The sequence below is a fragment of the Vitis vinifera genome, chromosome 5, assembly GCF_030704535.1.
Source record: "Vitis vinifera cultivar Pinot Noir 40024 chromosome 5, ASM3070453v1".
In the NCBI taxonomy this organism is placed as follows: Eukaryota; Viridiplantae; Streptophyta; class Magnoliopsida; order Vitales; family Vitaceae; genus Vitis; species Vitis vinifera.
Window position 1 is genome coordinate 23,842,849 of NC_081809.1, and position 15,142 is coordinate 23,857,990.

Sequence of the window (15,142 nt, forward strand, 5' to 3'; positions counted from 1 at the left end):
TACCACATTAAATATACGAATTTACCATTTCTTGTTACGTTTGTGTTTAATATTTTAAAATAAATGAGTTATGTATATTTGTTTCCAAAGTAACTTATATTATATAAATTCCATTTATTTTAAAATATGTAAACATGTTATTATTGTATAAAACAATCAACCCAAAGGAAGGTTATTTTAATATAATAATAAATAAAGTAGTCATAAATATGTGACATATAAAGTTTACCTTACTTGTTGTATGTCAGTTCAAAAACAAACATATTGCTTTGGTTTTATTGTCAATATTTATGAATTAACTTTGTAAAAAGGATACCAATTACAAGTTGATATTTTTGTCCAAAGATTGAATATTAATGTTTGTACTAGATATATTGTAATAGGCCCACATACATACATATATATATGTTAATTTGTTATTTATTTATTCATATATGTATGATATTTTTTTGTGACTGATTGTGAGCTTTAATGTTATGAATTCAACATCTTCTATATCTGCTAATGTTAATAACATTCCTGTGCTTAATGACACAAACTTCAAGAAATGGAAGGAGTACGTTATAATTGTGCTCAAGTGCATGGATTTGGACTATGCATAAAGACATGATCGCTCTCTAGACCTTACTAGTGCCAGCACTGCTGAGCAAAGGGCTGTTATGGAAAAATGGGAGCGATCCAATCGCATGAGTCAAATGATAATGAAACACTCAATTCCAGAAGCTATAAAGGGTGCAATACCTGAGGAGACCCGAGCCAAGACATTCTTAGACCAGATAGCAAACGATTCGCTGCAAACGAAAAGGTTGAGATAAACACTATTCTTAGTATGCTTGTCTCTATGCGGTACAAAGGGAAAGAGAATATAAAGGAATACATAATGAAAATGTCCAATCTTGTGACTAGACCTAAGACACTAAAGTTAGAGTTGTCAGAAGACATACTCGTGCACTTTGTCTTGATCTCTCTGCCTACACAATTTAGTCCATTCAATATCAGTTACAACACACAAAAGGAAAAATGGACTCTGAATGAGCTTATTGCTCAGTGTGTACAAGAGGATAAGAGATTGAAACAAGAAAAGATAGAAAGTGCTCACTTGGATTCCATATCTCAGGGATTTGGTACCAGCAAGAAAAGAAAGAGGGACAATAAAGGAAAAAAAACTTTATTTTCTAGGACATCTAAGCAAAAGGTGCAGAAGAAACAAGATAAGGAGACCACTTGTTTATTTTGCAAGAAGGCTGGTCATATGAAGAAGACATGTTCCAAATACGTCGCTTGACGAAAAAAGAAAAGTACACTTCTTAACCTTGTTTGTTTAGGAATTAATTTAGTTATAGTGCCTATTGACACTTGGTGGATAGATACGGGTGCAACTACTCACATAAGTGTCACGATGCAGGGTTGCCTAAGGAGTTGAATGTCAATTGATGGTGAAAGATACATCTATGTGGGAAATGGCAACAAGGTTGCAGTGAAGGTTATTGGTCTTTTTAGGTTACAATTAGACTCTAGATCTACTTTGGATTTGGAAGAGACTTTTGTAGTACCGTCGTTTAGACAAAATTTAATTTATGTTTCATGTTTGGACAAATGTGGATATTATTGTTTATTTAGAAATTGAATTGTTAGTCTTTATCTAAATTCAAATGTTATTGGTAGCAGTAGTCAAACAGACAAATTATACAAATTGAACATAAAAGCCTCTAATGGTAATGAAACCTTGCATTCAAGTAATTATGGCATTAAGCGAAAATTAACAAATGAGAATTCATCAATGTTATGGAACATGCATTTAGGTCATATTTCAAAGCAATGTATTCAAAGGCTTGTGTTAGAAAGAATTCTTGATCCACTTGATTTCTTAAACTTTCAAGTCTGTATAGAGTGTATTAAGGGTAAACAAAGAAATATGAGGAAAAAGGATGCCAATAGGTACGGTGACGTCTTGGAATTGATACATATGGACATTTGTGGTCCATTTCCTACCCCTTATTGGAATGGACAACAATATTTTATCACTTTCATTGACGATTACTCACGCTATGACTATCTTTATTTTATTTATGAGAAGTCTCAGTCATTGGATGTGTTCAAGAATTTTAAAGCTTAAGTTGAGAATCAACTAAGCAAGAAAATAAAGGTCGTTAGATCTTACCGTGGAGGTGAATATTATGGTAAATATGACGGATCCAGTGAACAACGTCTAGAGCCATTCGCCAAATATTTGATGGAGTGTGGTATCATTCCTTAGTACACCATGCTGGGGACTCCAAGCCAAAATGGTGTAGCAGAGAGGCAAAACTGTACTCTTAAGGATATGGTAAGAAGTATGATCGGTCATTCCACCTTACTAGAATCACTTTGGGCCGAAGCTATCAAAACTGCAGTTTACATTTTAAACAGAGTCCCAAGCAAAGCAGTAGCCAAAACCCCATATAAGTTATGGACTAGCAAGAAACCTAGTATTAGGCATTTGCATGTATGGGGTTGTCCAGTTGAGGCTAGGCCTTACAAACCAAATGAAAAGAAATTGGACTCCAGAATAGTGAGCTGCTACTTTGTAGGGTATTCTGAAAGGTCGAGAGGTTTCAAGATTTATGACCATTTAACTAGATCTTTCTTTGAAACGGGCAATGCCAAGTTCACTGAGGATGTTGAGTTAAGTGGGAAAGAATCATTAAAAAAGGTGGTCTTTGAAGAGGAATTTGTTAGTATTCCTATTATTGCAACTGGACATGGTCATATTATGTTTGATGACACTATCCAGAATGTACAACCAATAACAGAGATTGAAGACACACCTGAAATTCCTCCTACTCAAGTTGAGGAACCAGTTCAAATTCATGAAGAGGTAACTTAACAACCTCAAGAACCTTAAGAACAAGTGACACTGAGGAGATCCACTAGAGAAATGAGAAGTACAATTTCAGATGTTATGTTGTATATCTCCAAGAACATGAGTTTGACATGGGTCTAGAAGATGATCCCATTTCAGTTAGTCAATTCAAACAAAGTTCTGACTCTAAAAAGTGGATAGAAGCCATGAAGGATGAGATGAAATCAATGAAAGACAATGATGTTTGAGACCTAGTAGAGTTGCCTGAAGGTATAAAACTGATTGGTTGTAAATGGATTTTTAAGACCAAATGGGATTCAAAAGGCAACATTGTTAGGTATAAGGCACGCCTAGTCGCAAAAGGTTTTACTCAAAGGGAAAACATTGATTATAAGGAGACCTTTCCGCCGGTTTCGTCAAAGGACTCCTTTAGAATTTTCATGGCACTTGTGGCTCATTATGATTTAGAGCTACATCAAATGGACGTTAAAACTGCGTTTCTTAATGGCAACATTGATGAGACAATATGCATGGTGCAATCGGAGAACTTTGAGTCTAATCATTCAAAGCAACTTGTATGCAGATTAAAAAGGTCTATATATAGTTTAAAGCAGACATCTCGACAATGGTACCGAAAATTTGATCAGGTGATTACTTCATTTGGTTTTAAGGAGAACACCGTTGATCAATGCATATATCTCAAGTTCAGTGGGAACAAATTCATTATCTTGGTGCTATATGTAGATGATATTCTACTTGCAAGTAGTGATGTGAAACTTTTGCATGAAACCAAGCGATTTCTATCCAATAAATTTGACATGAAGGATCTTGGTAATGCATTTTTTGTGCTGGGTATATAGATCTATAGGGATTGTTCAAGAGGTATACTTGGGCTATCACAAAATTCCTACATCGATAAGGTATTAAGTAGGTTTGGCATGAGTAATTGTGCACCAGGAGACACGTCTGTAGCAAAAGGCGATAAATTTAGTTTGTACCAATGTCCGTAAAATGAACTTGAGAAGAAGGATATGGGGAGGTTTCCCTATGCCTCGGCAGTAGGAAGTTTCATGTATGCACAAGTTTGTACGGGTCCAGATATTACGTACATTGTTGGAATGTTGGGCAGATATTTGAGTAACCCAGGTATGGATCACTGGAAAAAGGCAAAACGGGTTATGCGGTATTTACAAAGAACTAAAGATTATATGCTCACATATCAAAGATCTAGTCATTTAGAGATCATGGGATATTCGGACTCCAATTTCGTGGGATGTCTTGACAGTAGGAGATCGACTTCAGGCTAGATCTTCATGTTGGCTGGAGGAGTAGTTTCATGGAAAAGTGTTAAACAAACACTTATTGTTTCTTCCACCATTGAGACAGAATTCATAGCCTGCTACGAGGCATCAAACCATGGGATATGGCTGAGAAATTTTATCACTCAATTGCGAATTGTTGATGGGATTGAAAAACCATTGAGAATCAACTGTGATAATAAGGCCGCAAAATTATATTCTAAGAACAACCGAAGTTCGTCAAAGTCTAAACACGTTGACATGAAATCCTTGGTTGTGAAATAAAGAGTTTAGGGTCTTCAAGTATCAATTGAACACATAAGCACAAACTCCATGATTGCGGATCCGCTCACTAAGGGTTTGCCACCCAAAGTATATCATGAGCATGTCACACATATGGGTGTTGTACATATTAATGATGTGATAGTATATTGGGAGTTTGTATTTAGTTTTTGTGTTTGTTTTCTTGATGTATTGTTATGTTTGTGTTATCTGTACAAACCTTGGTTTTAAAGACTATCATGTTTGAATACTCTGAATTGAAATGATAACTTTCAGAAGCAATTTAGCATCAAGTGTTGAAAGTGGAATTTGACTATTTTTAGTCATAAAGTAGGACCAATTGGAAATAGACATATTAAAGATCACATTCTATGTAATTTCCATGCTACACATCCATACTTGATCCATGTTGCTAATTTTGTTAATGTTGTGATCATTGATGGGTTTAGTTATAATTATGATTAATGAAGGTCGCTTTAATCCTGTGTTAGCATAATTAGTAGACCGGATTGTTTAATGATATTTAGATAAAATAACAAAGATGAGCTCAATAAAGTACTATCATGAACATTGTTCGGTAGTATATGTGGTTCAAGTGGGAGATTGTTAGAATAACTATGGACTCACATATGGAGCATAGTTTATGATTAAGCTATTCGCATATATATATTTAATTTCTGTTTGTTCTAAAGTATGGGCCACCTCATGTTAGAGCCCAATACCATATGTGTCTCAGATGATGGGCCTAAGACACATATGACCCAATATTCAAAGGGAATGGTCCATAAGGCATAGAGGATATAAGGAATTCATAAGGTTGGTGTCTATTGATTATTGTAATTTTGAATAGACAAGAAACGTTCTCTTCCGCTTCCCATCACCGAAGAGATTACAGAAATGGTGGTTTCCCTCTATTGCTCTAGAAGATTCATACCTTATTCAACACAAAAAAAAATGGACTCGGGTTTGTTGCCAATCTGTTGAAAAGAAGGCATGTTTTTCTATGTTATATTTATATGTCTAGTTTTTGTTTTGGGTGATCACGAGAAAACAACAGAAAATAGATGAAAACATCTAAATGACAAAAACTGCTTCAACTAAAAACTTTCACTATTTTTTTTAACAAAAAAAATGATCTATATATATATATAATATAATATAATATAATATAATGGTTTATTAGATATTTGAATATAATTTATGATGAATATTGAAGAAAAAAATGAAAACTAAATTAAAACATCAACCAAAATAGGAGAGTGATTTTTTGTGATATATAAAGCAAATCCTACATTTAATTACTCTAATTAAAATATATTTTTGTGATTTTTTTTAAACTTCACTCTTTCATAACATGTTTGATAATTGTTTTTTACAATAGTTATGAAAAACAAATTTACAATAATTTTTTAAAACCATTTTATGATGTTTTGCACAACAAAAGTTTGTTTGAAAACTTAAAATGTTTTAACTAGTTTTAAAAATAATTTTGATGTCTAGTATTTTATTTTTAATCATTCTACACATTTGTATAAATAGTTTATAAAACAATTATCAGAAAATAAGTGAAAACAATATAAAACAACTAAAAGATGTTATTTTGATTGTCAAACATATTTTTCTCTTTTTTTTTTGGATAATATAAATCTGTTATCGAAAACAGTTATCAAACATGCCCTTAACATATATATATATGTATGTATGTATGTATAGTTATTTATTTATTGTAATGTTTTGAATTCTAATTTAGAAGTAGGAGATTTCCCAAATGAAAGTATGTTAAAATTAATTGCCCATATATTTGAAAGATAATTAACTTTTATAAATTAATTAAAGGGTTTTATTTTTAACCTTAAAAAAAAAAAACAAACAAACGGGGGACAATGATAGCAAAACTAAATTTGCTAGTAATAACCGATACAAGAGAATATTTATTTATTAATTCTTTTTTTACTCAACCGAAAGAGTTGATTTTATTTACAAAATTAAATTTTGTACTCTTTCAAATTTCGTCATATATTATCTTTTAAATACATGTCACATATCAAATGTACGTGAGCCATCTCTCATCCAACCAAAAATTTATTAAAGTGGGAAATGACAATTTTTAATACCAATTTTGAGATAATTTAATTTATTAAAAAAACTAATGTCTATAAAAATAAAGAAAATAAATCATTTTAATTAAACTAAATTCTTATTTCCACTAAAGGTCATGAATAATTTGAAAAGATTGATTCAACACATTTTCACATCTACAAGAGTGATGTTTTTTGTTTTAAAAATATTATTTTTTGATCCTTTTTAATGACGAAATTAGTGGAGGAAATAGTTTTATATTGACATAATTTCTTCCTTCTAATCATTTTTAATATTCAAGTTGGGTAAGTATTAAACTTTTTCAATCCAACTTAATTTATGTAAGATGAAAATTAATTTAATTTTATAAATGCTTTTGCAATATTTTTTAGATGAGGATCAAGGCCCATAACAAAAGTGGCCTTCAATATATTTTCCTTTCCCTTTTATATCTTTATTTTTTAAAATATTTTTTTAATTAATTTTCTGCTATAGTAATGATTATGATGAGTAGATGCAATAAATATTCACAATGGAATAACATTAATTGCTTTATTTATGGGTTTTAAGTGTTTTTACTTTTGAAAGTATTTTCTTTAAAAGTGTTTTAAAAAAAATTATTATCAAGAAACATGATAATTTTTCATACACTATAAATGATTTTTTCATAATTTTTAAAATATTTCTTAAATTTTATTGACTTAAAATACTTTTTAAACTCAAACACTTTATAGAATCACTGTAAAAAAAACTTCATAAAGAATCTGCTTGACAATGATTTTAAGAAGTGTTTTTAAAAAGTATTTTTAATTTTTTTAATACTTAAAAATGCTATAAACATTTCTTAAAAAAGTTCATAATATTTATAACACTAAATGATAAAAAAAATTTAAGTGCTAAAAATATTGGTAACATTTTTTAAAATCACTTTCAAATTGACTCTAATAACACTTCATAAAATGTTAAATAAGTTTAAATGTTTGGTAAAATTTATAAAACATTTTTAAAAATTTTAAAAATCATTTATAATATTAAAAAATCACATATTTTCTAGAAAAACACTTCATAGGATAAAAAACATTCTCATTAAAAACATTTCAAGTAGAACCACTTCTGACAACCAGTAATTTCTGATGGAAACTTGTTGTCCATTACAACTAAACTGGCTAAAAGGGATTAAAATATATTTAACGCGAGGAAAAATTATGAAATGTTTTATCAAGGAAAAATTCTACAAATAAATATAGGGGATTATTACTCAAAATAAGAGAATTAAAATTATTAAAATTACAGTTTTGGTCATAACAAAAAATTCATATGACCTTTCCCATTATTGCTCAAGTAAAATCGGGCAGAAGAAAAATTGTATACCCAACAAATCCTGGCCGTTCGTTTGCGAAACCCTAAGACTCCAACTTCTCAGCGCCGGAGACGGAGATGCCGACGCGGCGGACCGATTCGAAAAGGGGCATGACCATTCTGCGGTGATGGATGGGGCGGGAGAGCTCCTCGTGGATGTCGATCTCTACGTCGGAGACACCGATGTCGCGGAGGCGGAGGCCCAGCTTTTCCCCGATGCGGGAGGCGATTTTGGCGTCCCAGAAGTTGTGCGATCTGGGGAAGCGGTGGAGCTTGGCGCGGTACTGGGCGAGGAACTCGTTCTCGGAGGAGGAGGCCATGGCCACGATGGAGTCGGTTCTGGGGCTGGTGACCTGCGCTGTAAGTTTTCTGCAGGAGAGCACTAGGCGGAGGAGATGGTGATGCTGACCCTCCATTTTGCGGAGCACATGTCGCTTGGGTCAGTTGATGTAATGTTCATTCCTTTGTAGAATTCTAGAAGGCTGATTTAGCAATTTCAAATTTATTATTGGTTAAATTCATAGTCTTAAATAAATAAATAAAAATAAAACATTGTTAAAGTCTTCGAATTTGTTTGGCGGTGATTTTAAAAGCGTTTTTAATATTTCTAATACATGAAATTTTTTATTATTTAAGTATTAAAAATATTAAAAACATTTTATAGAATCAATAATTCATAAACGCTTTTTTATGGTGTAATTTAAAAAATGCTTTTAGCATAAAAAGTGTTTTTTAAAAAACATTACATATTTGGTAAAATTTACGAAAACACTTTTAAAAATTTTAAAAATCACTTTATAGTATTAAAAAAATCATTTGTAATGTTTTCTAAATATATTGTGACAATAATTTTAAAAAGTGTTTTTACAATATAAACACTTTTTATCCTAATTTGCTTCCTAAAATTACTGTAAAATGGATATTTATAATAATAAAGATAAATAGTTTCCTAAATCAATTTTTGAAAACAAAAATAAATAAATTTGTTTTTGTTTTAAGATAAATTTTAAAATATGTTTTACAAAATAAAAAATTGAAGGATTCAATTGGTTTACAAATTAAAAATAGTTTTGAGCATAATAAAATACAATTTTTTTAACCTAATTTTATATTAGTTTCAAATTTTTCTATATTTAATGATAGATTGAATGTAGAATATCAAACATTAAATTAAAAATTATATTTAAAAATAATAATAAATTATAAAATATTATTTATTTATATAAAAATCAAATAAATTAAGTGTCAATTTGAATACACTTTTTGTTTTATGTTTTTAAAATCAAATATGGTGATAATTTCTATTAAAGAATTAAGAATTTTTAGAGACTTCATATTAAAAAATTTCTTAAATTTAATTTTTTTTAAAGAAATAAAAGGCTAAATTTTGTTCTCTGTGAGGAATAAAAAAAAATTAGAACTAAATAAAAATCAAAAGAAGATAAAAAATGGATTTAATGTAAATAATTTTTTTTTATATGAATAAAAAATATCAATAAATTATTTTTATATATTACTTCAAATTTATTTTAACTCTTTTAAATAAAGATTAAATAATACTTGAGAACCGAGTGGTGTTACGAGTTGGAACAGTAATTAATCACAAATTTAGTCCTGAGTTAGTTCGGGTTGAATTTCCTATGAATGGATTGGTCAGTCTATGATAGCGGTGTTTAAGGACAGAAGGAGCATAAGTCTCGTGTTGATCCACTTGTGATGGTCCCTGTTCAGGAAATTATCTGAATTGATTAAGGATAAAATTGTAATTATTTTATGTTACAATGAGTAATATTATAAGGAGATTAAGTAGAGGTAGTTCTTCCAGATCTCTTAGGTCTAATGATAGTTCTGCATCTTCATCAGATAATTCTGCATATATATCACTTGCACAAAATATTGTTAATAGTCAAGAAATAAATATAACACAAATAGAAAATCAATTAAATAATTGGTCAATTCCTCACATGAAAATTAATACAATATATCAACAAGGAAATTTTGAAATTAGTCAAAATTATTCAATAAAAATTGAAGAAAAAACTATATTTCTTAATCAAAATTTAGAAAGTCTTCAATTATTGAGTCAAAACACTATTAATCATCATAGGAAGAAATTTAATTATATTCATATAGGATTAGTTCAAGTTGCCATAAAACCTTTGTTTCGTTTAGGTCTAGATATTCCTATTTTTGTTTGTTTAAGAGACGCTAGGTCAACAAGATTTACTGATTCTGTCCTTAGCATGATTGATTCAAACCTTGTCAATGGTCCTGTTTATTTTAATTGTTTTCCAAACTTTTCCATGAATATAAATGACCTAAGTATTCTTTTAAGTTTAACCTTAAACATTAAAACCAAAAATATGAATTTTGTAGAAGAAGCTCAAATTATAACAATAATTTATAGGATATATTATAAAGTCATGACAACCCAATTAAATCCTAGAGCTATATGTCATCAAAGATGAAACATTATTATTACAATATAATCCTAATAATACTTAAGCTTTTGTTCCTAAAAAATTAAAATGAAATGAAATTACTCAAGGAGGTTAATGGGAATTAAAAGATTTAACTTTTCCAAAACCAATTAAACATTCAACAACTCCTTCAAATATTATACAACATACAGATGGTACTATTCAAATAGAATTTAGTCCAACTTCTAGATATTCATTTAATCAAGATTTTATATATACAAGACATTCTACTTCAAATCCTAGTCTAAATGGTGTTAATTTTACTCAAAAAATTCTTATTCTTGTATATCAACAACAAGAATCTCCTCCTGCGTCACCTACTCATTCGGCTATGTATCCTAATCAAGTCAATATTATTCACAATAAAAATTATAAAAAGACTCATTTTACTCCTAATGTAGAATGGATAAAATCAGATTATTTTGCCCCTTATAATAATACTAAAAGAGCTTATTTTCAAACATTTCCTCCTCAAACTAGAAACGCATTAAGAAAACAATATGAAAAATATATGAATCAAAAGAAAATTACTATTCCTTTTTTCTATTGGTTTTTCAAACTTTAAAAACAAAGAAAACAAATTATAACTTTAAGATATAAAGAAGGACACCAATTAGCAATAAAACACTCAGAAAATGTTCAAAAAAGGATTTTAACAATAACTTCAGAATTAGGTTCATAACCACCCTTAAATAATCATCAATTTAATTTTGATAATAATTCAATTTCTGCATCACCCTTCAAAATTCCAAGAACCAAAGATGAACAAAGTCTCATAATTTACAAGGATATTAGACAAGTTCAACAACAATTAAATTATACAAATCATTCTCTTCAACATTTAAGTCAACAAACAACAAAAATTTATAAATTTTTGTTTTCTTCTGCCCTGGGAGGGAAGATAGGAGAAACAGAAATACTAACATCAAAATCCTAAAAAATTTCCTCAACTTTATCATCATCATCATCATCTTCCAAATCTTTAGAACAACCTTTTATTATTCCTATAAATGCTGCAAAATCAAATATTCAATTAGTCACACCAACAGAAACAATGTTAAAAGAATTACAAATTAGATTAAATAAACTCAATATTAACGGTATTAATCAAAATAAAAATCAAATTCAAACTATAACAAAAGGAAAATCAGAAATAAATAAAATAGTAGAACAATTCAAAATGTCTCTTGATTCAATAGAAAAACCCCCTGCAACAGTCAATGCAATTTCTAATAATTTTGTAAGTAGAAAAAATTATTATTCAAAACCCTCTTTTCCTGATGTTCAATTAGAAGAAAGAAATTATCAATTAGCTGTTAGTTATGATGGAAATAGTTTTTTATGAATGGAATATAGATGGAATGAGTGAACATCAAATAATTAATTTACTTCATGAAATGATGATGACTGCTAATGCTTATAGAATCAAGACTAGTAACTCTGACTTTCATGCTGCGGGTGCCTTAGTAATAGGATTCACTGGTTTACTTAAAGGTTGGTGGGATCATTATTTGAGTCAAAGTGATAGAGAATATATATTAAATGCAAAAAAGACAATAGTCAAATAAGAAGGAATGTCAGTCCAATCTTATGAAGAAGATGCTGTCAATACATTAATATTTGCAATAACAAAACATTTTATAGAAGATCCAGTTTATTTTCAAAAAAGAACTTCTGAAATCCTTAATAATCTTAGATGCCCAACAATTTAAGATTTCAAGTGGTATAAAGATATGTTTTTGGTCAAAGTTATGACAAGACATGATTGTGGAAGTCATTATTGGAAAGAAAAATTTATATCTGGTTTACCTACTTTATTTGCAGAAAAAGTTAGACAAATAATAAGAAATATTCATAATGGTGGAATTCCTTATGAGTCATTAACATATGGAGAACTAATTACTTTTGTCAATAATGAAGGTTTAGCTCTTTGTACAGATCTCAAATTAAATAATCAAATGAAAAAAAAAAAAACAGTAAAAAAGAATTAGGAAAATTTTGTTCATATTATGGTTATGATACAATAGTTGCTCATTCAAAAAGAAAAAATAAACAAAATAAAATAAAAGGTAAAAAACCATACACAGATTCAAAATTTCAAAAGAAATTTGTAAAATCTACTCCTAATAAATCAAAATCTTCAAATAAAGCAACTTTAAAAAAGAAAACACCCACATGTTATAAATGTGGAAAAGTAGGACATTACTCTAAAGATTATCAATTAGAAAACGAGATCAATTCATTAGAAATAAGTGATAAACTTAAAAATTTAATGATAGGATTAATGATTGATAAAGAAAATGAAAAATCAAGTGAAAATTATGACTCAGAAGAAGATAATCAAATACTAATAACACAAGAAATATCAAGTGAAGAGTCGAGTCTAGAAGAAGAATCAAATAATCAAAAAGATTGTGATGGTATTTGTGCATGCTCATATAAATCAATAAATGTGATTTCAAAATATTCAAAATCTTCTTTTAATCTCATTATTCGAAATTATGTGTCTCTCATAAACTCAATATATTTTCAAATTTGGTATGATAAAGACAAAAACATTAAATATTTGTTTTGTTTTTTAAAAGAGATACTAAAATTTGAATTTTCTCTACAGATGGAGCAAGAAAGGATTACATTTGGGAAATTTAATCTTCCAGTAATTCCTAAAAGTAATCTGTCATTCAGGATTCATAAAGATATAGAAGGAGTAGACATATCACAAAAATGCATTTTAGACAACCTCTGAAATACAAAAAGTGATATTCAAAAGTTGGAAGCTTTAAATGCCTTATCTTTTCATTTTAAACAGTTAAATGATAAATTAGAAAGTTTTTCTAACACTTCAACTTCTGATATACATTGCATCCCAATGGATACATATCTTGAAAATTTCATTTGCAGGAAAAAAGCAAAAGAATATAAAGCTACATTTTCAAAATCTTTTCAAAAGGAATTTTCAAATCAAAATGAAGTTCCAAAACTTTCTGAGGAAAGCTAAGAATTTCAAATTTCTAGATTTTCATTTTTCAAGCAAAATATTTTGGATCGTGCAATTTCTTGCTATAGTGTAAAGGCTCAAGCTACAGGGGAAGCAAAGCAAGAACATATCATGCAATTTCTTGCTGACTGTAGCACTTTTGGAATTACTATTCAAGGTATGAGCTTCACTTGGATTTCTCATTATGACAACACTTACAATAATTGTCCAAAGATCGATCCCTTTGTAAGGAAATTCCATTAGAAAGGCATGACTGTAAGTATGCTCTTAGTTACAATATTTGCAAAGCCAATATTGACCTAGACAACTACAAACCAATAATCATTAAGTTCAACAATGAGTCAATAAAACTAACTCCTTCTCTTCTCATGGATTATGGAATTCTTTGTCAATTAATTTTCTCTCATCCTGATCAAACCGATGGATTTGGAATAAAATTAGCAGTTTGTGTTTTAAATGCCTTCATCAGAGATTTTAAATCAGTTGAACTCATTATAGAAAGCAAACCTCTTGAATGGTTGAATGATGGAGGAGTTTACCTTGCTCAACACCTCATCCTTCTCAAAGCCAATCAAAGAAAACATCAGTTGTTTGGTACAGAGAGCCCTTGGCCTTGTACTAAATTCAGCCTCAAAAAACAAATCATTGGAGGTCAAAAATGATTTCAATAGATCTTGATTCTGAGATTTATAGTTCTTCTAACTATAATCTCATTGTTGAAGATAACATTCAAAAAATCATTTCTTCAACTAATCTTCCAGAAGTCCTTCTTCTTTTCCAGACTCAATTTACTTATCTTGTTGATAAGTACAAAAAGGAATATGTTCTTGAATAAGAAGCTCGACGAACTTTTGAAAAATATCTCTTAGAAATGCTCAGTTAAGAGATATTAAGAATCTTTTGTACATTTGTATTTATCCAGTAAAAAAAAAAATGTAAAGTCTGAAAGTGTGAAAAGTTTGTAAAAAAAAATTTTTAAAAAAAAGTCAAAACTAATGAATAGTAATGAATAGTAGAATTTGACTACTACTTTACTTTGCAAGCAACATGGAGAATGGGAAAGCAAAGAGAATTTTTTCTCTTCTCAAGTCTTTGACAAAGAAAAGAAAAAATATTCTCCCTCTCCAGACTTCGTTGCTACAGCTGTCTCTACACGTGATGGATTTCAAAAATTTCAAGATTGAAGATTCAAGATAGATTCAAGTCTGACTTCATCATCTATAAATAGAGCCACATCCCTCTTCATCAGGCAGAGTGCAAAAGAGGCAAGAAAGCTTGAAGTAGTGAAAAAAAAGAGAGCTTGAGATAGTGAGAAATTAAGAGTTTAAAAATTTTCTCTCTTGTAATTTTCCTCCTTCAGTCTGTTGTATTCATCAATCTGAGTCATCCATTTGCTGTCAACCAGCTTGTATTCATCAACTCTTTGTAATCAAGGTATATTTTTAATAAACAATATTTTTATATTCAAAAATTTGTGTTTTTATGTTTAAATTTTTACAATAAATTAGATAGAATTAGACATTAAACATTTCCGTTTTTATGCTTGGAGGTCATTAGACATAATTAATTATTGCGTGCATGAACTGTATTTAATGTCTAATTCTGTCTAATTTATTGCAGAAATTTAAATATAAAAACATAGATATTTGAATATGAAAATATTGTTTATTGAAAATATACCTTGATTACAAAGAGTTGATGAATAAAAGCTGGCTGACAGCAGAAGGATGACTTAGATTGATGAATACAACAGAGTGAAGGAGGAAAATTACAAGCGAGAAAATTTTTTGAACTCTCAATTTCT

At 29.3% G+C, this 15,142-nt stretch overlaps 1 protein-coding gene across 1 annotated transcript; it reads right to left on the minus strand.

The window, feature by feature from the left end:
• Positions 1-7,687: 7,687 nt before the first annotated feature.
• Positions 7,688-8,371, minus strand: LOC100264652 (uncharacterized). Its single transcript, XM_002265016.4, has one exon. The coding sequence runs from the start codon at positions 8,274-8,276 to the stop codon at positions 7,905-7,907; it is 372 nt and encodes a 123-aa protein (XP_002265052.1). The 5' UTR covers positions 8,277-8,371; the 3' UTR covers positions 7,688-7,904.
• Between the last annotated feature and the right edge of the window lie 6,771 nt (positions 8,372-15,142).

Excerpts from the sequence above, each read along its gene's own strand:
- LOC100264652 (XM_002265016.4), bottom strand. The coding sequence starts at position 8,276 with ATGGAGGGTCAGCATCACCATCTCCTCCGCCTAGTGCTCTCCTGCAGA.